Below are 23,972 nucleotides of genomic sequence, written 5' to 3'. Positions count from 1 at the left end.
AGCAGAAAAGCCACATAGCAAGCAGGCAACTGTAGCTGAAGAAGAGGAAGGGGGATGCAGAACACCCAAACACAGAGAGACAAAAATAAAGATATATGGCTCTCATCACAGTTTACAAAAATTTGTGCAGATTTAAAGGAAGGGAGCGTTTGCAGGGAAGTGTTTTTATGAATGTTGGTAATAATGACATAACTGAGTAGAACAGTCTGACATATTTCTCCTTTACTTTTCTTTTCGCTTTTTTTGTGGAAAAACTAAAAAGCGTCAGCAAACTCAACAAATCTTGCACACAAGCAGAAAAGCAAAATCTGACGCAATCCCGAGTCAAAGTTGCTCGTGACACTCACAACAAGCAGAGAAAGGCAGCGCGAGACCCCGACAAACCCCTTTCACATGTAATGATTACTCCCCTTCATTAAAACTGCTAGTAACCCTGTTAGGCTGGAATAGACTCACTACGGGTAATCGTGAAAACACTTTTAATCAACGCACAGCAACAGTAGAGACCTTGCTAGAATGCATTCACTCCAAATAAAGCAGGCTCTTTATAAACAGGCGCAGCAAAACAGCTAAGACCCTGATAAGACTCCTCACACTCTCCATGGCGAAACCTGCCTGTGAATGTCTCCTGACAGCTCCTTAGCCCTTGTTAGAGAGAATCACTTCCTAATGATTCAACCCAGCTTGGAAACATCAACAGCCACAAAGTAACACTTGGGCATGCAGTTTTACATGAAGTAACATGCAGCCGATGCAGCTGACTGGGTTCGCCCATGTGCGGTTGTGTCCACGAAAACTTTTCGATGAGGTTCGAAACAAAAACTTGAAGCGAACAAAGAGTCACTAAATTCTGATAAATGGTTTCCGACGTGAGATATATTTTAGAAGGTCGAAACAGAATCGCGCGACGAGTAAAAGGGAATTGTTAACTCGCTGCTGTGTTCATAAAGGTCTAAAAGTTTTGTTTAATCTGTGGATTTTTTTCTCTGAAAGATTAAATATGTATTTTCCTAATACATATAAATATATAAAATTATGTTAATCTAAAAATGTGTCATTTGAAAGCATTTTTAGGATATATTCTTAACATGTAATTTTTTATTATTTTTTTTCACAGTCATCAGCCAGACTGAATGTTTGACTTTTCTCCTAGTTGGCTCTTGTGTGAGACCTTTACACACGTTAAACAACAAAAATAATTGGCCTGCATTTCTTTTACAGTTCACACCAACGAGGAGAAGAAAAAAAAGAAAGAAAGAAAGAAAAACACCTCTATGCACACTGCGGCTGACACAAATGTATGCATGTGCTTGCTCATAAGCACCCACACAAACACACGCACACACACGCGCACACACAAACAGGGCAGTTGACACATGGTATATCAGCAGGCGCAGTTCTTTTGTCCTCTTGTTAGTTTTAGCCACACCAATACTCTTGGAACACATCATGCTTTTGTCCTGAATACGTAGGACGCCAGTATAGAGACGAAATCAAAATAAAGCTTTTAGGCTACCGTTTAAAAATCAGAAATCACGTTTATTATTCTCCATCTCATCCCTCTTTTAAACAATCCGGTGATTCCGATTTGATTTTTTTTCCCCTCCCAAATCTCCTCGTTGTATTTTCCATTGATCGCTAAACAGCGATGACAAAAATCAATGTATGACTAAGATTTTTCAAGGTCCCTTTCTGTGACTCAGAGGCGTTTATTTTTTTCACGCTGCAGCGGCTGTATTTTGGTGATTATTTGTCGTGTGGTTTTTCATCTGTGCCTGAACTGTCAATTATGCCAGCAGTGGGTGGGGTTTGAGTCATGGATAATATGATTTTGACAGGTATGATTCACTGGCAAGGAGCAGGCATCCATGTGCACAAGCAAACACATAAACATGATTAAAGTTTACACATAAACATTAGGACGTAAAATAATGTCTGTAGGTCGTGGAGAGAATCAATTCTTTGCCGCCTCTTTAATAAAAGAATATATCACTATATAGGCCCAAAAAAGACAAACTTTCTCTCCTTACATGTACTTTTTTCTGTTCAGGTATGCTACCCACCCTTCCTTGTGCAAATTCATCTCATCCAACACAATCTTATCCCACAGATGCTGTCACTCCTTCATCCTAGGTGTGAAAAATACGGCAGGCTAAGGTGCTACTCTGTAATCAGGCTGGACTGTTGTTCAGCGTACAGTGAGGCGTGCTGATAACCGCCACAGCTTCACAAGGCTGCGGTGTGACCCCATGGCCACGGGGGCCTCAGATGCCTCTTCGTTTTTCAGACGGTTCTGCACTGTGGCAGAAAGGCCCAACAAATAGCGGTGGAAAAAAAACAAAAAAGCACATGAAACACAGACATACACGCATGGAGAGCAACAAGGTCTAAACTCTCCGCCTGGCCTGGATGATGTTCGCAACGGGATTACACAAACGGTGGGATCCTACACGGCATCGAAAATAGTGAAAAGACAGATGTGACATCGGCTCTATTTTCACTTGCATCTTTTGGCAGCGAGGACAGATTATGAAATGCAGTCTTCATCCAATGCTCTGCTCATGAACAGCAGATTCCACGGCTTTTTCTGTCTGCCTTCCCCACATGCTCTTAACAGTGCGCTTAACACCTACAATTATATATTTATATATATATATATATATATATTTTTTTTTTTTTTTAAGAAAAAGAAAACAGGACTGGACCAAATTACTTACATCTTGCGTCAGTCTGAAAAAAAGCTTAACATCTTGACACTAGCTTTTAGTGTGGGCTGCATCTTCACAGGAGTGTGGCATGCTATGGCAACAGATAAGAGTAGCTTCATCATACCTCAGGATCCTTCTTTTGAGTCAGTGCTCCTTGCTGGGAGAGGATGCCGAGCAGCTTTTGGGTTCAGCACTGAAATGACAAACAGTTTGAGTGATGGATGGAGCCGTGTACTCTAGCCGTAGAGTCCGAACACAGACAAAAAACATCCATGAAGCTTCGGGATAAAAGCTTTAGAAAGCAACCAAGAGTTCCATCATTTAGCAGTCAAAGCAAACGCACATGATAAAAACTGTAAATATAGCCAGTAGTTCACAGAAAATTTTAAATCAGTATTTTTTTTTAAGTATTGAACAGTTTACTTTAGGAAATAGGCTCTGTTACTCACAGTTTTGATCCAAAGTCTCAAAGTGCCCCCTAGTGGTTCTTTCCTGTTTCTGCTCTCAAGGAGCTCTGGAGAACATCTGACCCCATAATAAGGTCTCTGTAGGTCACTGTGCTAATTAAGAGGGCACTTTCAACATGGGATCACAGGATAACACTCAGTGCCTAACACAGTTTGAGTGCATTAGCTGCTCTCTGTACCACAACAAACTGCTAAGTGTCTGCAAGGGTAAACTGACATCACAACACCAATTCACTGCACTGATTGTCAGACACACATAACTCCAGCCTCAGCACCACGCTATGCTCCAAAACACACACATTTACACTGAAATTACGCTAAAAACGAAGGCCTCAAAAGGCTACTCGATGCTCAATTTGTATGCACCCTGCTGCAGCCAGAGCAATACTTGCATTTCAACACTGAAATGCAAAATCAAAGCCCAAATAGCAAATGCTTAATTCTTTTCAGTCTCTCGTGCTGTAATTCAAGCGCCATGGAGCACAAAGAAAAAGCTGGACAGCTTGCATACAGCAGCCTGCAAAGCGTTGCTGACTGATAATACACTCTGTCTCTCCATCTCCTCATAACTCCTTCCCACAACACAACCTGGCACCTTGTCCCACTGGCTGGCCCTGAAGGAAAACAATTACCAGAGAGGCGGAACAACAATACCCAGAAAACATCTGCTTGTGCCGGCTGGGGCCATCGACATGCCTGACTGTGTGTCCCTGCTGGCTTAGGCAGGGGACACATGCCTGGCTGAATATGGCTGATGGGCCCGATTGTACGAGGCCCCAGTCTCCTGCTCCTTGTGGCGCCTAACCCTCCGCCTGTTTGCCCGCCGATCCACCTGCCTTTCTGACTGCCTGTCTGCCTGCTCTGGCAGCGGCAGCTCTGTCAGAACAGACGAGGGTCCGCCTGTTAGAGCAGTTGTTCGTTTGGGTAAAATCCCTCCTGCTTGGATGAAACAGAGAAACAGTATGGCAGGATGAAAGGAAGGCAATGAAGATAACACAATGGACCCATATTATGCATATGTCACGTTATTGTCCCATCATTAGGGCAAACAGTGAATCTGTCTAAAATACTACACACTGTATATTGCTTACATATAATAGCACCTACTGGTTTATTATAGTTGCCTCCACCACACAGATAGGCTTACACTCTTTAACACTGGCACACAGATGATAGCATATCAGACACTTATTAGTTTGGTTGTGATTTGGTTACCATCTTCTTCTTTTTTTTAACCTTCCATAATTCAAGCAGCAATGCATTAAGCATGCATCCTCTTTGACATGCTCTTCTCAGAGTTTATTGATTTTATATCGCCACCTTGTGGCCATCATTGAGGCTTTCTAATTATTTGTCCACAGTAATTCTCAGGAAATGTACGTCGAAATTCGCAACACAAAGTTCAAAAATACAAGATAGAAAAATAAATATTTTATATAAAATTTATTATGGCTTATTTTTTCAATTTTTTTTCTCCAATTTATAGATTCAGTAGATTTAGCAATCATTGTTTTGATTGGATTAAAGACGGCGTGTGTCGAAAATTGAAGAGTAATATTTTTAAAATAATAAATAAATAATCAATGAAAAAAAAAATGATGACTGTTTAACAGCGTGTATGTAAGAATTTAAATGAGATTCATTTGTGTTAGGTTACAGATTACTTGTAAAACATACCATAACCATATCGTTTCGTTTACTCCCACACACTTACCCTATTCAGCCAAAACCAAGATCAGACTACTGTCACCGTGACGGTGATTATTATCATTTTAAAGTATCACAGCTTTGCAGTGCACACGTTACATAATAAATCTACTTCGACCTGCACTGCCTGCTTAGGTGTTACTGGCCCGGCTTCACCTCACCCCCAGCCGTGTAGGTCGGCCCCTCCCACTGTAACAGAGCTTTTGCTGCTTTTATAAACTGTAGGAAATGTCTGCTTAGAAGGCCTAAAGAAGGAAAAAGAATCAGTTGTTAGTAGAACTAGCAGTTACAATTAGCAGCTCTGTTATACTCTCATTTCGTGCAGAGTAGTATGTCTGCTTTCTTTTTGCCATTTGTGTGAAAAAAGTGCAACATAGAGGACACTCGCCACGATTTCAAATGACTGCATTTCTTATAAATAATAACAAAAAAATAACATTAACGTTTTAATCTTTTTTGCTGCTTTTCAGTATGAAAAGCGGCTTGCTTTATAGCAACATTTCCACGACAGCGATGTCAAACGTCAGCTCTCTCGGATATTTCGAGGTGTACCTGAAGGCAGCATATTTGACACGGGCTCGGTGTAACCGGGAGGTGGGTTTGTTTGATGACAGCTTGCGGGGACACGCCCGCCGTGACAGCAGCAGCAGCTGAAGCGGCTTGTGTGGCTTTGACATCGTGCACTGCCTCCTGGGCTCGAGCTGAGTGTCTCAAAGCCTCGCGGCCAGCTTTTGACGGAATAACTTCTCATACAACTAAATGAAGCGGTTGCCTGTTGTTGTGCCCCAGACTGCTGTGGCTTTCCGCGTCAGAGCAACAACAGAGATGTAAAGCAAGTTGCACTACCGCATCTTCCTCTTGATATGCTTCTGACATAACGAGGAGCCAAGAAGTGACAGAGGTATTTCGGCATTCTTTTGCGACTTGTTTGTGTTGGTGTGCCGCTGCCGTTACGCTGTTGAAGCCATTGTAATATCACAGGCACAGCGCTAGGAGCGACAATCCCCTCGGGAGGATGTTTGTGTCGCTTGAAGTCGGGACGACGTTAGAAAATGTTTGAGTTGCTCTGGTGTGCATTAAGTGAAACGTCCACTGTTAGCTGCAGCTTCATTTTTAGCTGTAAGCGTGAACGGAAGACCTAGCAGGCGAGTTCACATTAGCAGCTGAAGAAGGAGAACTTTGAACACTGAATGTTGCACTGACCTCGGGCCTCACCTGCAAGGTGCCAAACATAGAGAGACCTGCAAGAGGTTTATTCTTTGACACGCCACACGCTAAGATAATCTTTTCAGTTAGTCACTTCTAGTCCCACTTAGTGCTTTTGTAACCTTTTTGCATTATAACAATTAAATGATAATACTCGAGGAACATCTAAGTCACAAGGGTTCATTAACGGGGGCCAACAGGTGAAGCTCACCTGTCTGTCTGTGCCAGTTTTCACTGGGCTGCAGTGTTAAAATGCTCAGTGAAAGGTCCTTCAGGACATGTATTTATGAGGCAGCTCATCTCAGTTGCGAGAACAACCAACTGACCTCATAACTTATTAATGGCCCCCAGAATGCAAAATGAAGCAACTCAGATGCTAAACATCGACCCGATGCTGATTTCAGATCTGTCCTTCAAACGAGGTCACTTGTCTTTACTTTGTTTGTCTTCTGCTTTATTGTTCGGGGACCTGAAAAAACAAGTCCTCACTACTGAGATAATGCTTCCTTGCATGCACCACACTGTTAAATGACTTTTTTTGTTCTAGATTATAAGGTTACAATTTAAAACATGTTGTTTGATCAGAATTTTTTTTAAACATCTGTTATTTATCCAGTTTATTTTTTTAAGTGCTCTCAGTGTGACAAACACATACAGATGAGGAGAGAATTATTAGTCCCCAAACTGAAAGTTTTTCTCAAAATCTTCCCAAATGCTTTTTAACAGAGTAAGGGATTTTCAACATCCTATTTCTAAAAATATTAGTTCACTTTAGATTTCCACACAATAACAGTATAATTTCTGGGTAAAAAAACCCACCCCAAATGACCAGGGTTATTAGCCCACTGAAAACTGACCTTTTTTTGAGCCATAGCTCAAACTGTTGTGCAATTATGTGCTTTAACGTTGCCCAAAGCTTGTAAAATAAAATGAAAACTGAGGTTTATCTTCCAATTTACACACAGTATAAACACTTCAGCAAAGGTTTGAGCTCACACCTGAGAAAGCCTCATGACAACAACAAAATAAATCAGTTAACTCGAGAAAAAGAGTTGTTGATACTCACAAAGGAGGAGATGGATATGCAAAGTTATGACACTGTTTCCAAGTGTCATTAACTGGAGTGAGAAGTATCATTAAGAAACTCAAAGAGAGCCACGGTGTACAGAACAAGCCCATCAGAGGTAAGAAGAGAAAGATTTCAAAGACCCTTAAAAGAAAACTAGTGATTAATGATGTGTTTAGACTCCAGAACAACTGCCAAGATGTAAGTGAGTGACTTAACCAAGTCTGGAATTGTAGTCTGAATGAAGAAAATCACTTGAAACCTGCACGAGAGTGGACTGCAAGGTTGCAGATCAAGATAAACTCTGCTTTTGCAGAAGAGACACTTTTAAGACAAACTAAAGAAAGAGAAACATTATGCATGCTGGAAGCACATTCTTCCAGTGTATAAAGGAGCTCTTTAGCCACAAAGACGCTTTAGTTTGGAGAAAGATGGGAGAGGTGTAAAACCCAAAGAATATTGTCCCCAGTCCCCGCGGTAAAACACGGCGGTGGGAGTATTATGCTGTGGGATGCTTCAGTGCGTCTGGAACTGGGAATTTCATCAGTGTGGGAGGAATCATGAAGAACAAAGGACGTGAAGATTCTGAAAGAAAACCTCAAGCTGCCAGCACCAAAACACAATAGCAACACAATACATACGTCAGCCCTGGTGAAGAACTACTTCCATAAGAGCAAAGAGCAAAGTGAATGCCATTGACTAGCCTGCACTATCTTGAATCCCATTAAGAGTCTGTAGGGTGAACTGAAGAGGGAAGTCCATGCCAGAAGACCACAAATTTGGAGGAGCATGTAAAATTCACCAAAAAAGAATAGGCTCAGATCAGGAGACGTGTGTGAGACTTACCTAAAACTACAAATGACTGTGCGCTGTTTTCCAGCAGATAGGATATACAATTGACTATTAGCGTTGGGTGGGCTAATCATTTTGACCCTGGTAGTTTCAGGGTTTCATGGATTAAAGTGATCTATTACATTCAGAATAAAACTATGATATTTTTAAACTTTTATGCTTTGTTTAATAGCACTTGGGTAATTCTCTTTATAAAAATTACATTTTCACATGGGGACTAATAATATTGTGCAAAGTCAGAGGTTAGGTTAGGATACAGTGCAGTGCAATGAGAAGGATAGCAAATCATTTTGTGCTGTGATTTAATCATTATTATTAAGTTTTAATTATTTCATTTGTAGCTGAGAGAATGGCAACCAGAGCCTGATGGGAATTTCCCTGACAGACCTTTTACTTGTTAACTATGACTGAGTGTCCTCAAATTTTCCAGTTAGTCATGCATGATACCCAAATCCTAAAGGCTAACTTACCTAAACAGACTCCAGCTTTAATGCCATTTAATATTAGTGATTAGTGACCCGTGCCTTTATTGATGTGAAATGTCTAAATGTCTCCCTTGTTTATGAAAATTTTAAAGATGGGATTATATCTACCCCACAGTTGTTTTCCAGTGATATGACTTATAATGCAAAAATGCTCGAACAACTTTTATAATAAATACTGGAAATCGATAGTGATGTCAGACTGAGATATGTCTCAGAATGCAAACACTGGTGCAGAGATTTTGTGAAAACAACCATAAATTGTAAGTCAGTCCAAGTGTTACATTTATCCACTCTTTCCGTCATTATTTTCTGCAATCTCGTGCTACCATTAAAAGGCACTGCAGGGGAAGATGGAGGTCCAAAGTGGTGTTCAGCAGCCTGAGCCCTGCCCTCTGGGCTCTCCTCGGTCAGGGGCCGATCAGCAGAATGAAGTGGATGACAGACAGATGGATGCCGGTGGCAGGCCTTCCACTGACAACCACAGTAAGGATGCACAGCCAGCAACGCAGAAAGACGACAAAAAAGTGAGTTACAGGCTCCCACTGCTTCACATCTGCAGGCGCTGGGTCTGGGTGTGTCTGTACATGTGTATGTGTGTGTTGAGTGATGAGATCCTGCCTGTCTGTTGAGCTATGTGGGAAATATCCTGTACTTTGAGATAAAGAAACAGTGTGTTTTATTTTCCGGTGCTTAAAAGCCAAGTTGCATTTTTTGCCAATACATTTTTTTTATGTTGTGGGGCGTTAGGAAGAGCACAATGGATATTGGCAGCTGGCAATATTAGCCTATCCTAGCTATTTGCTGATATATTGGTATCAGCAAATAATTTTAATTTCTTGCCCAATAAAATTTAAATTTAGAGAAGTAAAGAAGAGACGGGCGAAACACCCTTCAGCCAGGTTGCGAGTGTTGTACATTGTATTGTTTGCCCACCAGAGGGCGTTCTGCAGCTTACCTGTTTGCAACGCCACAAACACAATAGAGCGTTAGGCAGGGCACGAATGAATAATCATAACTTGTTGCAACACTATAACACGTTTATTTTTAACCTACATTGTCATATTATATAAGTAATGGCTCATAAATAACAGCTCATAAGAAATGTTTGGGAAACCTGCTTGTTTTGTGTGCCTGAAAGAATAAATATCGGCCAATATCTTATTTTTAAATCCCCTATTATTAGTATTGGTCTTAAAAACCCTATATCGGACCGTCTCTAGTGTTAGGCGTTGTCAGTCCTCAATCATGAGCTTCGACACATCTCCAGTTCTGCAAGGACATGTTTGCAAAGCATTGTTGCTTCAAAACTATAGTTACTTTTGCTCTTATGCCTCAGTTGTTTTAAAGGGTCCAGTCAACGCAAAAATATCAAGCACCGCTGTGGTATGGACCTGTGGAACTGCCTATTACTTATCAAAACCTAAGTGGATTGTGCAGTTCCCTCATGCGAGCGCTCATTCTCAAACATATCAACCCTCTGCCATTTTGGAGCCCTCTGCACGTCCAAGAGTGACAGTAAAATCCTCACTGGCTGTGCTCCATCTCAAGGATGTCAATCATGCTTCTCTGGCAGGAGCCAGAACCTCTTTCCGTCAATCAGCCCGAGAGGCTCTGCACGCCTCAGAGCAGAGAAGAGATAGAGGCAGAATAACCACAACAGATATCAAAAACATTCACTAGATGACTGGACTGACTGCTACTGGCAGCTCTGAATGGGTTGCTTGTCATGGCTTGCTGTATCAATTTTTAAGTTCTTTGAGCAGACTTTGAGTGTACAGTAATCGACATCACGCTTTAGGGTTTCCAACTTAGTGAGGTGAAAGGGCCTCTGAAGCATTAAACTAACATCAAAAACTCATAATCATATAATGCAGTTATTTTAGGTTGAGTTTCAGCTTGTTGTTACAGTAGCATTTAACTCTACTTAATATTAGGTATTAACCTGAAGGAAGTCTTTGCACTTATGTCTAAAATGTCTGCACAGTTTAATGAGTTAGGGGATTTTTCTGCAGCTGTGATCAAATAAAGCAACTATTACTTCAGTAATTTCACTTTCACATTTAATGCTAGCGGCCTCATTCTTGATGATCTACATATTTGATTTGGGGAATATGCCCTTCCTGATGCATCCCTCTGGTTTGTGACTGACACTAGGACTACACTGGCTTGTGGCCCTTTGTCTCATGCCAGGAAAGAGTACTACAAATGCGATATTTGCTTTGAGAGTGGAGGAGCTGCTGTGAGTCTTTGTGGACTAAGAGAAAGCATATAATAAAGTGATGATAAGAACTGTACTGCACGAGGAGTCAGGAGTGGCAGAGAAGTATGTAAGGGCAAGACAGTAGTGAGGTGTGCAGTAGGATTGACAGATGGGTTCAAGGTAGGGGTGGGATTACATCAGGGATCAGCTGTGAGCCTTTTCTTGTTTGCACCGGTGATGGACAGGTTGACAGATGAGATCAGGCAGGAGCCTCCGTGGACTATGATGCTCACAGATGACATCGTGATCTATAGTGAGAGTGGGAGGAGGTGGAAGAGAGCTTGGAGAGGTGGAGGTATGCTCTGGAGAGAAGAGGAATGAAAGTCAGTGGATACATGTGTGGGAATGGGAGGGAGGGCAGTGGAACAGCTCAATTTAGAAAGGCAAGGCTGACATGGTTTGGACATGTGCAAGAGGAGGGATGGTGAATGTATTGGACAAAGGATGTTGAATATGGACCTGTGGAATAATGGAACTGTAACAAAAACACCCTTTGCTCATGGAGCTAGTTACTCTTCCCCCCCCCCCCCCCCCCGTTACCGCAGTCTGTGACAAATTCTTGTATAAGTTGTAATCGTGCAATAGTACTGTAGGATAACAGTCTTTGTGACCATGCAAACTTAGGCGACAGTTAGATTATGTTCGCTATCTGAATTCTTTCAGGTAGTTCATTAAAGTCTCTTATCACAGTCCTTTGACATACACATGAATACACACCCTCTATAAGACTGGATAGAAGATCTCCTGCCTTTGAGGTATACACTGGTCTACCACCTGCAGTTGGTGTGAAGATTTTATTTTTCAAACCTCAACTTATGCCTTTTAAATCCAACATTGACTCGTCCATGTCTGCTTTTATTGTCTACTGACAAATCAAAACCTTTGTACAAATATCTTACATTAATGGCTGTAATGATAAATGTTGCCACCTTGGAAGGCTGAGTGCAGTCTGTTAATGTTGAACAGGGGCATTTGTCAGTGTTTGGCTGTTTGTGCTGCACTGTGAAGCAATGGGGCATGAAGGCTTACATTTCAGAGAGCAGAGGTTTTCTAACAAGCTCACAGTGGCAACATTAAACATTAGTTTTTAATTTTACTGTGGGTGTTTCCACATAAGCAGACATCAAACCACAACATGCAACAAGACCACTGTCGCTGTCATTTAACCTTTTTCTAATTGAAGCAAGCAGAAAGTGGGCATTTTTTTTGTCCTTTTTTATTTTTTCCCCATTCTCTGTTGTTAATTAGCAGAGTAGATAATTCTAATAAGTGGTGCATTTTCACAGAAACATCGCCTGGGGACCGTGGGTCCCAGCGACACTGGCCTGACCAACTGTTTGGCAAGCAGGCCACTGCGGCCGTGGATTCATCGATTCCTCTGGAGTGTTAATTCATCAAGGTGTCATCAGTGGAAATGGACCACTGCTCTGTCCTTGTTAAAGGGTGCTCGCCTCTCGCCTGCCCCGTTGTTTATTAGTGATACATCATACAGAATGAGGTGACACAGTTTGGCCTGTGGGCGCAGGCTTAGAGCTGCGGTGGCATATAAGGTCATCATGAGTTCAGTCAGCTGTTGCATAAAGGTTAAGGAAGTCAGGTGGCGAAAGTATATTTTCCCGTTTGAATCCCCAGACTGACCGTGTATTCCCAGGAATAAGAAAGTAAAGGTTTAACATTTGTTTCAACCTGATGAAAAAACTTCAGTGAGCAGTTAATCCCAAGCTTTTATTTTTAATGTTGCATGCTAACTGTTCTTTTTGAGCAGACTTTTTTTCAAAAAGAGCATTTAAAATGTCTCACCAAATTTTTTTCAGCTTGGTTGATTCCTATTAACACCACGGTGTCAATTGACCAACCATAAACTGAGTTATAGGTTTAATAATATATAATTAGTATCCTGGATTTAACATTTGACCCCACTTGATTCACCATTGATAATCAGTATCAGTGAATCAGAGACACCAGGATTCACTATTTTAATCTTGCGTCTGTACTATTATTACATGAATATTTTAGGGTGTTTGTTCATAACTAAACATTTCAGACTGAAAGGTAACTAACATAGCTTGCTATTTCTGCAGACAGCCCTTTGTTTGGCCCTTTGTTTGGACATTTGTGCACAGAAGAGACTCCAGCTGTTGTAAGGTGTCTTTCTGCTAAAGGTCAGCTGTTGACCAGACAGTCAAAAGTCACAGCATCTGATCCACCCTCGGCAGTGTGCCCAGATGTGTATGGAGTAACTGACTAATGTAGGCACTGTTCAGACCACAAATGGCTCTCTGAAATGGCCTGTCAGGAGGAACGAAAAATTAAAAACGCCCATGAAGAGCCTCTGACAAGAGAGAAAGAAAAGTCTCAGCTCAGCACCCATGCATTTTGTAGAAGAAACACAAGTGTTGATTTATAATGTGCTGAATCTGATCGTGCACTTAACCCCAACGTGGTCCTGCACGGATATTTGCTGTGCCCTTACCCCCACGTTGATCCGTGACACTATCTCAAGTGCAGTCCGTGACCTCTAAACGACCCTGAGGGATTCTTTCAGTTGCATCCCTCACCATGATGAATCGCCTTGTGCGTATTATTCTCCAATTAGCTCTGTTGAAATCTCAAAGCATCGGCCCACCACTGCTGATGAGCACCAGTGCTGATTTGAAATATTGCACTAATTGGTGTCATAACAGCCTACTGACCTTTAACTCATTAACTGCACTGGAAGCAAAAATAAGTCGGCAGCGCAAAGCCTATGGCTGCTTGTAGGAGTTAGCTTGCTGAGCATGCAGTTTTTATAATTGTTCTCTACAGTTTTCTAAAGGGGCTGTCTACGTGAGTGTGTTAATGCCTGTACCTGTGTGCACTCTATTTTTTACGGACAGTTTATTTTATCTCTCATGAATGTAAAACCGACTGATCTATTCCTCCCTCGATGTGGTAATTTGTGTTTTCTTTCCATTAGAAATGAGTCACTGGGGAGTGAGCTTTTATGCGTGGAGTGGAATAGTCGTACCAGTGATTATTGCTGTTATATTTGATTACACAAATGACAAACATTCAGGAACAGAGGAAGCAAATTATGTTAAATTGCTTTGACTGAATTTGTGTGCTCTTTCAAATGAACGATCCAAAAATTAAAATCTGTGCAAATGTTACTGGGTCCAGATTTGAATGAATTTCATGTTTGCTAAACTGTAAAATCAACCTGAGCGAGCTCAAGTCAGGTAAGTGGAACTTTCTTGACTTTGTGATGACTTGTCCAGATGCTGTTGGTGCACTTGCTTAATTACTTCTTGCTCATCGTGATTATTAAGATAACTGTAAAAAAGCAGATGGCATCTCACCTTGCTAGGCCATGTGGCTTCAGCTGCAGTGTGAAAGCTTGGGATGTCTTCTGTTTATATATATTATTATCTATGGTGCCTCTTAAATATTGAAGAGTATATTTAAAACAGCTTTATAAAATAATTTATTCGATTAACATTCAAGTTCAGCACGATCCAATGAAAGGTGATATAATAGGTAATGTATCAAAATGCAAACCAATGTGAGGAAAGTAAAGTGAAAGTTTTTGTCTTCATCAGCTTTTGCTGGATTGAGCTGAGTGCAGTGAGTTGAGCCAAATATGGACCGACATCCTGAGCACCACCTCCGCAACCCCCCTTCGTCCTCCACTCTACAGATTACCTTGGCGGTAGCTAGCGGGGCCCAGATAATTACCTTGTGTTATTTCTCCTCCCACACTTTGCTTTTGAACTTGTAGCTGCCTGGCTGCCTCAGCTCTAATAGCATCCCGGCATGCCATCGATCCCACACCCTTCCTCCGGATATGGAGGGGTAGTGGAGGTGGGCTGATGGTTGTGGAGGGAGGAGGGCTAGTCTGTCCCAAACCTCTGCAGGTTTCCTAAAGCGCAGGTTAATCAAAATGCCAGCGTGCCTTATCATAGAAACAGCACAATGTGCAAATAGCTGTAATATGCACATTAAACAGCACATTACAATGTGCTCTTTGCAAGTGGATAAATTGAGAAAGCGCACCTTGTCAAATACTAAACATTCACACATACAAATGGCTTCCAGTTTTTCCCCCATGCAGCAAATTAAACCTGCTATAACTAAATGGCTTCCTGTGTGAAGAGTGCAGTTATGGCAGTTCAAAGACCTCATAATAGTGACCTTTAAAAAGTCTTTACTGCTTTTCTTTCTTTCTTGCTGTTTTTTTTTTTGTTGAGAAAATTTAAATCTGCTCAGCTGTGTCAGGAAAGTAAAATAAATTGGAAGAGTGGTAGCTATAATAGTTTTAGATATGGTGTGATGTTTTAATCCTTTGACAGCACAAATATTCACTGCCACGCGCCAGAGCATTTCAAGGAAAGTGTCTTTAGAGACAGTCGCTTTGCAGAGAGGTGAGTATGATGGCAGAGCATCTCAAGCAGATGTGGTAATCTCATTACTGTAATGCATCCCTAAGTATTATAGGAAGCTGCTTTTTTTTAAAGCTAATTTGATATATAAGTTTATTCAGAAAGCATTTTGTCTGTTATTCTTTGGAGAAAGAATAACATAAAAATAATGTCCAGATTGAATTATGAAATATTTGGTAATCCTGCTCTGTTCTGTTTCACGAGCAGACCTGTATCAAGATAGACAGGTTGACTTGTCAAACAAAGCTGTAACTAATAGCATCAGTAATAGCTCTATTTCATTTTGGTTTACTGTCAGGTCTTTGGGAAGGTGCCTGCTGGCTTACTGTCATATTGGCACAGGTAGATGAAGCTTTTTTTATTGTTGCTTCTCCTCACACTTGTGAGTGTGTGTGTCTCTTTTCCAAAGATGTGAATATATAGAATATGCAGCTTCCAATTTGACTGTACGGACTTTCTAAAATAAATTATTAGACAGTAGAAATAGGTGTGAATAACTTGATGCTGGCTGAATTTTGTGTTTGTGCAGTTCAGTGTCACTCTTGAATAGAACATAAGGGCGCACAATTAATTGAATTTTAATCTAGATCACGATTTTGACTTCCCAAAATTAAATTAAGATGATCGAGTGATATTAAAAATGTGTCTTCCACCAGTAAGAACGCAAAGAAAAAGCAAATCAAGTACTTTGTAAATCAGCACCTGACCATGTGCCTAGAGTACATGTGCCAATCAAAGCTGTTCTCTGCAACATACAGTTTAAAGTTTTCTTGACTAGTCTGGATGGCAAAATTCAAATGTTTGGCACAGCAGGGGGAAGGGGAAGCTCATCCCTTGAATTGGACTGTTTGAAAGTAGCTCAGATTTAAGGCAAGTGATGTTAACCAACAACAAATCATATGCTGAGAGTTGTGTAGAATTGTGTCTGCACCCCAAAGCAACACAGCTAAGTTATTCAGCTGCCTGAAAACACACCACAAAGTACAGTATGATGAGTGCATAAGGCCAAGAAAAACAGTGCAAAGATCTCTAATGTGGACATGTCAAATGTTCAACATTATCTCGGACATCACATCAGCTCACAAAGACAAGTGAACTCACCAGTGCATCACATTAAATTAGATCAAACACACATGTCCACTAAACACTGCAAGTAATGAAGGCTTCTGAAAAATGGCCAGCATAGTGGACACAAGTTGCATTGTCCCCCCCAAGCAATTATTTTGCTTCGGTGGCAATAATTGCGCTGTATGCAAAACATTGCAGGGGAAATGTAGAGGGATTTCACAGCTGTGGAGTATTTTTGAATTTTGTTTACATCCATCATGCAGGTACAGTGAAAACTGTATAATTTACTTCTAGAAGATGGACTCTGCAAAGTTTTAATTAACAGGAATGTAGGACAATGCAGGTAAAAGCTGTCCTCTGATGATTTCATTTGGTGTTAATTTTTAGTACAATTTTTGGAGTTATATGCATACATTAACAATTCTACATGGGTCAAATGCAGCAGCACATGGCAGTGTTATATTACATGACACACCAATCAAATATTTTTTTGTTCATAATTGTTCAGCCCTAAGAGAACACTGATATTTAGATTTTTACTTTTATGACCAATAAAAATGTAGCCACTGAAAATGGCTTACATTTGATCATCACATATGAATTTTCTAACTCTCATTGCTCATTTCTGGCTCTTTAAGTCCAGGCCATCTCTCCTGCATCAGAGACTCGTTAGTACTGGAAATCATAAAAAGAGAAAAGGTGTAACTGAGTGATATGTTCAAAACCAGAATTTAACCTCTGCAATTTATTCATCAGTACAACTCTAACGACGCACTCTTGCATCACTGCTTAAATTTCCAGCCTCAATTTAGTATGGTACAGTATTCATATGAGCACCCAGTATAGAAAAACTGCATCACAGAGCTCTGCACGGGAACCATTGTGCTAAAGCTGAATGATTCTAAATAAGGCAGAAAGAGATGTCACTTGAAAGAGTTTTTATTTTTTACTTAGACTCTTTTAACTTCCTATCTGTCATCTGGTTTGATGCACTTTTTAGATTCAGGCCCCCACAGTGAAAATTAAACTCTGTGTCGCTGTCAGGTGATTTGAAGTAAATATATCTTCTATGGAGTGCCTAGAGCATAAGGTAATTGGGTTACCTCCTGGTTTGGTGACCAAGGTCATACTTTAGCCCATGAGCTCATGTATTAGGGACGGATGATCATTAGTGGAGAGTTGGAACGGCATTGCCATTTGGTTTTTGAACTGTTTACTCTATTTATAATGACTGTATGGATGCTTGTTAACATCAGCTGACCAGGAATAGATGTATCTGAAGAAAATAGTGATACACATTTAAATACAAATGGAATCTCTGCATGAATAGTAATAGATTTGCTTAGATAGCTCTTTTCAGGAAACTTTATAGGATGCTGTAATAACCCCTGTAACACTATACTTTAAACAGTATGAAAAGCTAATCAGTGTGACTGGTATGCAGTCTAATGTGTTTTATGACGGCCCCTGGCTATTTGTAGACGTTATTTGTGTTCCTGCTTGCTATTTTAGTCTATTGGCTCTTTAATCTGTCATACAAAAGTACAGAGGCTGATCAAGCATGTCAAATGCGTATCATGCATTCATGCATCAAGATGCAACCTTTCTTAGCAGCTCTATTTATCTCTTATTGGTGTGTTTTGCTACTTTATTCAAAGCATATACTCTCAGTATAAACATAGACAACGCATGGACCTTCACGTGTTCACAGTGACACACTACCAGCAGATCACAGGCAACTTATTAGCTGCTGTCACAACACATTTGTCCCTCATCTGTTTGTGGGAGCTGTCGTGAGCAAAAGGTTGCTCTCTGCTGCAAAGTGGCAAAGTGAGGTCCTCACTGTGTTTTGCATTCTCTCCTAATGGAAAGCGATGGCATGGGCCATGGCCCCCTCTCTCTGTGGCCCTGTGCAAACCAGGGTGATTTCTGCCTGAAAATAGCCCCGCTGTCATCTCGCCTTAGTTGCCGGCGCAGTTAAAAGAGTCAGTTAAGGGGATCAGTGCTCGCTGGAGTGTGTAGCTCAGTGGCCATGACACATGGCTTTGTTGGGATAACTAGCTGCTCCTAATCCTCTTGACACAGATGACCAAAGTGTCACCAGTCATGACTCCAGTTTTGCCTGTCATTAACTTCGTAACCGGTTGACCTTATACCTGTACACTTGCTAACAGCATGAACAGCTGTACTATCATATTACATTTTTTTTCTAAGAATTTTTTAAACCATGAACTGCCTTAATAAAAACCCCGCTGCTGTTATAGATTTAGTTCATAATGAAATATTTGTTGGACGTGCAGCTTGAGTTACAGGCCGGCAATTTGGCATGCTAACATAAGCACGAGAATGCCCCATTTAGAAGGCCATCTGGAAAATCCTTCGCTGTGATTAAAAAAACAAAACAAACTGCCTCTTGCATTTTTTTTATGAATTGTAGACCCCATGGATGTTTGCTGTGTGTCTGCCACACTTTAGCTGTGTAGAAGTATGCATGCTGTTAGTGGTTTGTGTCTGACTCAGTGTCAAGGCTGGAAACTGTTCACTCTGTGTTTGTGATGACTTGGCAGCAAAAGAAAGGTCAAGGAAGACTTGTGCAGAATTGCCAAATGTGCGAGATTAGCAGTAGTCAGTTCTGGTTTCCATAGGGTGAAATTCTCTGGAGTTTTTCTGTGTTGCTAGAAAATGTGTTTTGTATTGTCAAATGTGGCTATAAGCCAAAACAAACAAAACAAAACAGAGCATAGAGTAGGGTTTGGCAATCACTGCTTCAAAAATTAAAATAGGAATATTAGTTGATAGTATGTAGTTTGTTTTGTTGCTGTTTTATATCACAGATGAAGGAGGCTAACCCTTTTGCAATATCAAGATAGAAGCTTCTGATGTGCAAATCACTTGCAGAAACCATCTTAAAGACGGAAAGAAAAAGATCAGTGTTTGCAAATTTAGTCTTAGATGATTTGATTTTTTTTTAAATGAAAAGCTAGTTACAGAGTATTTGCTCAGAATAAAAGAATAATGATATAAACCAGATGTTCTTATTAGATACATTAGTTAAACACTCTGTTTTCCATGTTTGTGCGAAAGTGTTTTGTTTTCTGTGTGTGAATTTCTGTTGCAAGGTAAAATCTAATTAAAAGTGTCTTAGAAAGGTGTTGGACTACCATGTGCTGCCAGAACAGCTTCATTGTGTATTGGCTATCTGTCCAAAACCTTGCATAGGTCTTTAACTGATTTGAAATCTGCTGACTACAAAGTCAATAGCATATGATTCAGATTATTGTAATATTCAGTACCTAGCAGGGCTGGTCTTGGGGTTGAATCCACCAGCTGGCTGGCATCTGCCTGTTCTCCTTGTGCTTGCATGGGTCCTCTCTGGGTGCTCAAGCTTCCTCCCACAGTCCAAAGACATCCGCGGGGTTAAGTTGATTAGCAATTCTAAGTTTGCTGCAGGTGTGAATGTGAGTGGTTGTAAACGACCCCCATTTACTGACAAACTCATACACTAGAAAAGGTGGAGGATGCATCCCAGAAATGGCTGCTCCCATCACTTTAGAAATATTTCATTATAGAATAAAGGTGCACATTAACAACAACCTTGTATTGATTTAGCAACCCTTTACTCTGGGAGGACAAGTGGGCACAAACTATGTCAGCAAAATGCAGCTTGCAATAGGAAGTTCAGTATGTACAGGTAATTAATATGTGTTTCTGCCATTTTCTAATACAAAAGATATGCGTAGGGATAACATAACGGACAAAACCTTTCCAAACAGTGTAGGAAGAAATCAAGACTACTTATCCCTTTTTCATGTTACTTATGCTTGTGCTTTGTATCTGCTTACTTGGTGCCTGGTTTTCCAGCTGAAAACTGGTCCAAGTAAGTGTTAAAATTTTCAGATTTAGAACTTAAACACAGCTGTGGATAAAATGTTAGTTATTTTTCAGAACACTGGGAATCATTTTGTAGTGTATATATTTCATTCATATTTATTTCTCTTAAAATTAGTGTCTTCATGAATTTAATGCTGCAAAGAACAACAAAACCCTTTTACTGTCAGTGATGCAAACCATCCCCATGTGTGAATGTGTATTCTTGTCACTGTAAGCTTGAAATGTCCATACATAGACTAGTGGCTTTTCAGACCATCTTCAGGATGAGAGCATTCACATGGGAAGATGACCTCAGTGCTGTTAAGTCCAGTCAAACAGATGCTACTTTGTTTGGTAGTGACACACGTGCTGAAATATTTCCATTAGGACAATCTGTTTCTACTCAGAAATGTGTTTTGATTAATTATTGTTATGGAGCACTTACATCAATGTTTTCCAGTGTTTAGATGAGACTTGGCTTGCAGTCTTCATAACACCCTTCTCGAACATTTTAGTGAATACATATAATCCCAACCAAATGGAAAACAGAAAAAGAAATCACAACGTATAAAACTTTTTTTTTTTCCAATTTCTGTTCTGTAATATCTGCTGTGCGCTGGAAAATTCCATATCTATGCTCTTTTACACATTAACAGAATTAACAGGAAGTAATGATACGAAACAGGTGACTGTGCTTTTGCTATGAAGTATTGGTGGTCTTGGTGCAACATTAGCTTTAGTGAAAACAGCCAGAGCCCAAATAAATGTACATAAATAAAAGAGACACATCAAAACAGCATTGGCAATGTTTCTTCCCCTTAGGTGTGATATGAGAGATTCAAAACCACTGGATGTTGTACTAAAGTATAAACATCTCCAATCCAGACAGAAATGAACATCTGCCACATGTCTGACCACCCATAACACTTCACTAAAAGGAAAAAACAACCGTGCAGTTGCTATCATTTGCTCATCCTAGCATTGTGGAATACAACGGCTGGATGAGATATGCTTCTGTAAGTTAACTGACGTCGAGTCCACAATCATGATGAAACCATATATTTCTGTTTTGCTGCGCTCCTCTGCTCGCTGTGTCTGTTCAAACATGCACACAGGGTGATTGAGAAAACAGAGGAAAGCAGTAAAGCATGAAAATGTACTTACACAAGTGCACATACCGTATGTTAAAAAACTAAGGAAGCTCTTAAATCACACATTGGATCTTAATGAATGAAATATCCAAGGTGAAAATCTTCATTGTGTAATTCTACATGTTTTTTTTATCCTTTGCTTTGGGCACTGGCTACTATCTCATTTTCACTCTCTCATCGGCGACTGTAAAGGGAAAGACCTGACTACACTAACATGCACACAAAGTTATCAAAACATAAAATAGAGAAGCTCAGGTTACAGCACACACAGTTTGACGTCACAAATAGTTGTTGACCTTTATATTAAAGCTAGAGGGTGAATTATGCTCCAGAAGTTGTTCTTTTTTTATTTGTTGAAAATGGTTTTACGTCTACAGTCAATAAATCAACTGTTCTGATAATAAAAATAAAATGTTGTCTTCTGACCAAATGCAAAGATTGGATGGCGAGCCAGCCTGCATGCCTGTCTGAATGTACAGTGATTGCATATCAGATGGAAAGCTTCCAAAATACTAGATATAGACACAGATAGTGTTAGCGAGTTAGTTGCCCGTGAATGGCAAACAAAAGCGTAGACATTAGATGTATAGTTCAGCCGATAACAGCTTTTGTTGTTTAAAACCTTATGGAGCAAAAAAGCAAGTGCACAGAGGAAAACTGATCACACATGTAAGATGGCCATGGTTACACTATTTTATTTTATATAAATTATATTACTATGATGTTGCAGGTGGTCTGATGTTAACTTGTCCTCAGTGCTAAGGCCAATGGCATGCATAGTTGTATTGGGGATTAGCAGAAAGAGTAATTTGTGCATTGCCAGGTAGTGTTTCTGAGTACATTGCAATGCTGATTCTATTGCAATAGGATAATGTGGTATGTAATTATTCTTATAGACACATAAGCACACAAAGAGCAGTTGTTCACACTTCAAATTTTTGACTGTCGTCACTTCTGGTTATAGCTGGGTGCTTCTTAATGCTAATTTTAATCGACAATATTTTAAAACCAATGGAAATAGTCGTTTTCTCTCACAGCATGAACACTCATAAACCGTCAGATAGCACATGGAGTCGTTTTGCTCTTTCCACACGCCAGACAGAGCTAGAGGCTTTGCATCAAATGTAGACCATGTAAAGGATGGCCTATCATGCTGCACAACTGAAAACATATATTTACTATACACAATTATTAGTGTGCGTTATTGTGGTTGATGCAGCCTATTTGATGAGCTTCTAATCATTTGCTGAGTTTCTTTCAAATTGCATGACAATATAAAACTTGCTTGGAGTTTGTAGGTTTAATAGCTAGTGTTGATTTTATTGAGTGCTATATTTGTTTTTACATATGTGTAAGCTTATCTAATCGTTAAAGAGATAATTGTAAAATGAATAAATGGAAGTGATGAAGTTTCATGAATATTGATCGGGTTTTAAAAGACCTTCTCAACATGATGTTCTTGATCTGTCAAGACCTGGACAGTGCAAATTCATTCATTTCTTCCAGAACAGTGACTTTAGAGAGAGACCCAAAATGTTTAGATGGAATTATGTCAGTTGTTTGCTAAATCAAGGAGACACCTGAAAATATTCCTCAAGGACACATTACAGATGATATTTTGATGAGTGACCTCAGGATCATGTTTGAAGACGGATAAGAAAAACTACACTTAATAAATTTAAATACTCATGGTTTATGTGGTAGCTACTGTTAAGAGCAGAAGTAGCCAGTTAGTGAGTGGGCAAATTCTCGATGACTCCATTTGAAGCAAAAAATGTATAATGGATATATGGATAGATGGATCCCGACCCCCACTACATTACTTTACTCTAATACTAGGGCTTAATGGTGCAGAAGCTTCATTGCCTAATAACAGTATCATCGTCTACCTAATATACTCAACACAACTAGGAAAAGCATCAGTTAGGAACCGAATTTGGATTTTTAGCATGGTGGGCAGTGGCTTTTCAACATTTAAGAGGGAGTATTGTAACTTATTGACTGTTGTTATTAGCCGTCATCTTAATAAATGATTTTTTTTTTTTTTTGCTCTGTTCATAATTTGACATGATTCGACATCATTATTTTCTATTTCTCCCAGGGGTCCCTGGCCTCTTGGACATTCATATCAGTTAAATGAAGGTTAAAAAACCCAGCTATACCTATGAAAGATATCCCATAGATTCTTTTTCTTTTTAAAAGTCACATGTGAAAATCATTTTATGAATTCATCTGTTTATCAACAGTTATCCGCATTTATCCATATCCTGGTGAGGCTTTTTAATGTAAAGCAAATGGTTTTGATATTAAATAAATGTTGCTTTCACAGCAGGGAGCCTATGTTCTGATCCCACAGAAGCCCAAACAACTGTATCCAGGCAAAGCGAGGTACATCTGCTGAGGCTTAAAAAAGTGCTGACTTGATGAACATCGTGAGGGGTGGATGGTGTGGGTGATTGTGTGGTTAGCTGTATACCTCAAAGGGGCACTGTTAGGGCACCCCACCAGCTCTTTGATAAAAAAGAGCCAACACCTCCATAATGATCCTTGAGGTCTGTAATACAGACACATATATATATTCACATCTCATTAGACTGCTTGACTGGCCTTCTTATTTGCAGTTTTCAGACCGCACCTGCCCACTCATTAACACTACTGATAGAGACATAACACAAGTTATTACTAGAGTGGATAATGGTAAAATACAGTACTGG

General features: G+C 40.1%; 1 protein-coding gene across 3 annotated transcripts in view; it reads left to right on the top strand.

The window, feature by feature from the left end:
- Positions 1-5,542: 5,542 nt before the first annotated feature.
- rbms3 (RNA binding motif, single stranded interacting protein) overlaps positions 5,543-23,972 on the top strand; it is a 297,035-nt gene continuing 278,605 nt past the window's right edge. For all 3 annotated transcript variants that reach the window (XM_065470606.1, XM_065470605.1, XM_065470603.1), the window contains exons 1-2: positions 5,543-5,783; positions 8,827-9,015. In XM_065470606.1, coding sequence (XP_065326678.1) covers positions 8,842-9,015 — 174 coding nt within the window. In that variant the 5' untranslated portion in view covers positions 5,543-5,783; positions 8,827-8,841. The remainder of the gene's footprint in view (positions 5,784-8,826; positions 9,016-23,972) is intronic.

Source organism: Pelmatolapia mariae, linkage group LG22 (assembly GCF_036321145.2).
Source record: "Pelmatolapia mariae isolate MD_Pm_ZW linkage group LG22, Pm_UMD_F_2, whole genome shotgun sequence".
In the NCBI taxonomy this organism is placed as follows: domain Eukaryota; kingdom Metazoa; phylum Chordata; class Actinopteri; order Cichliformes; family Cichlidae; genus Pelmatolapia; species Pelmatolapia mariae.
This window is presented reverse-complemented; position numbering and strand designations above follow the sequence as displayed.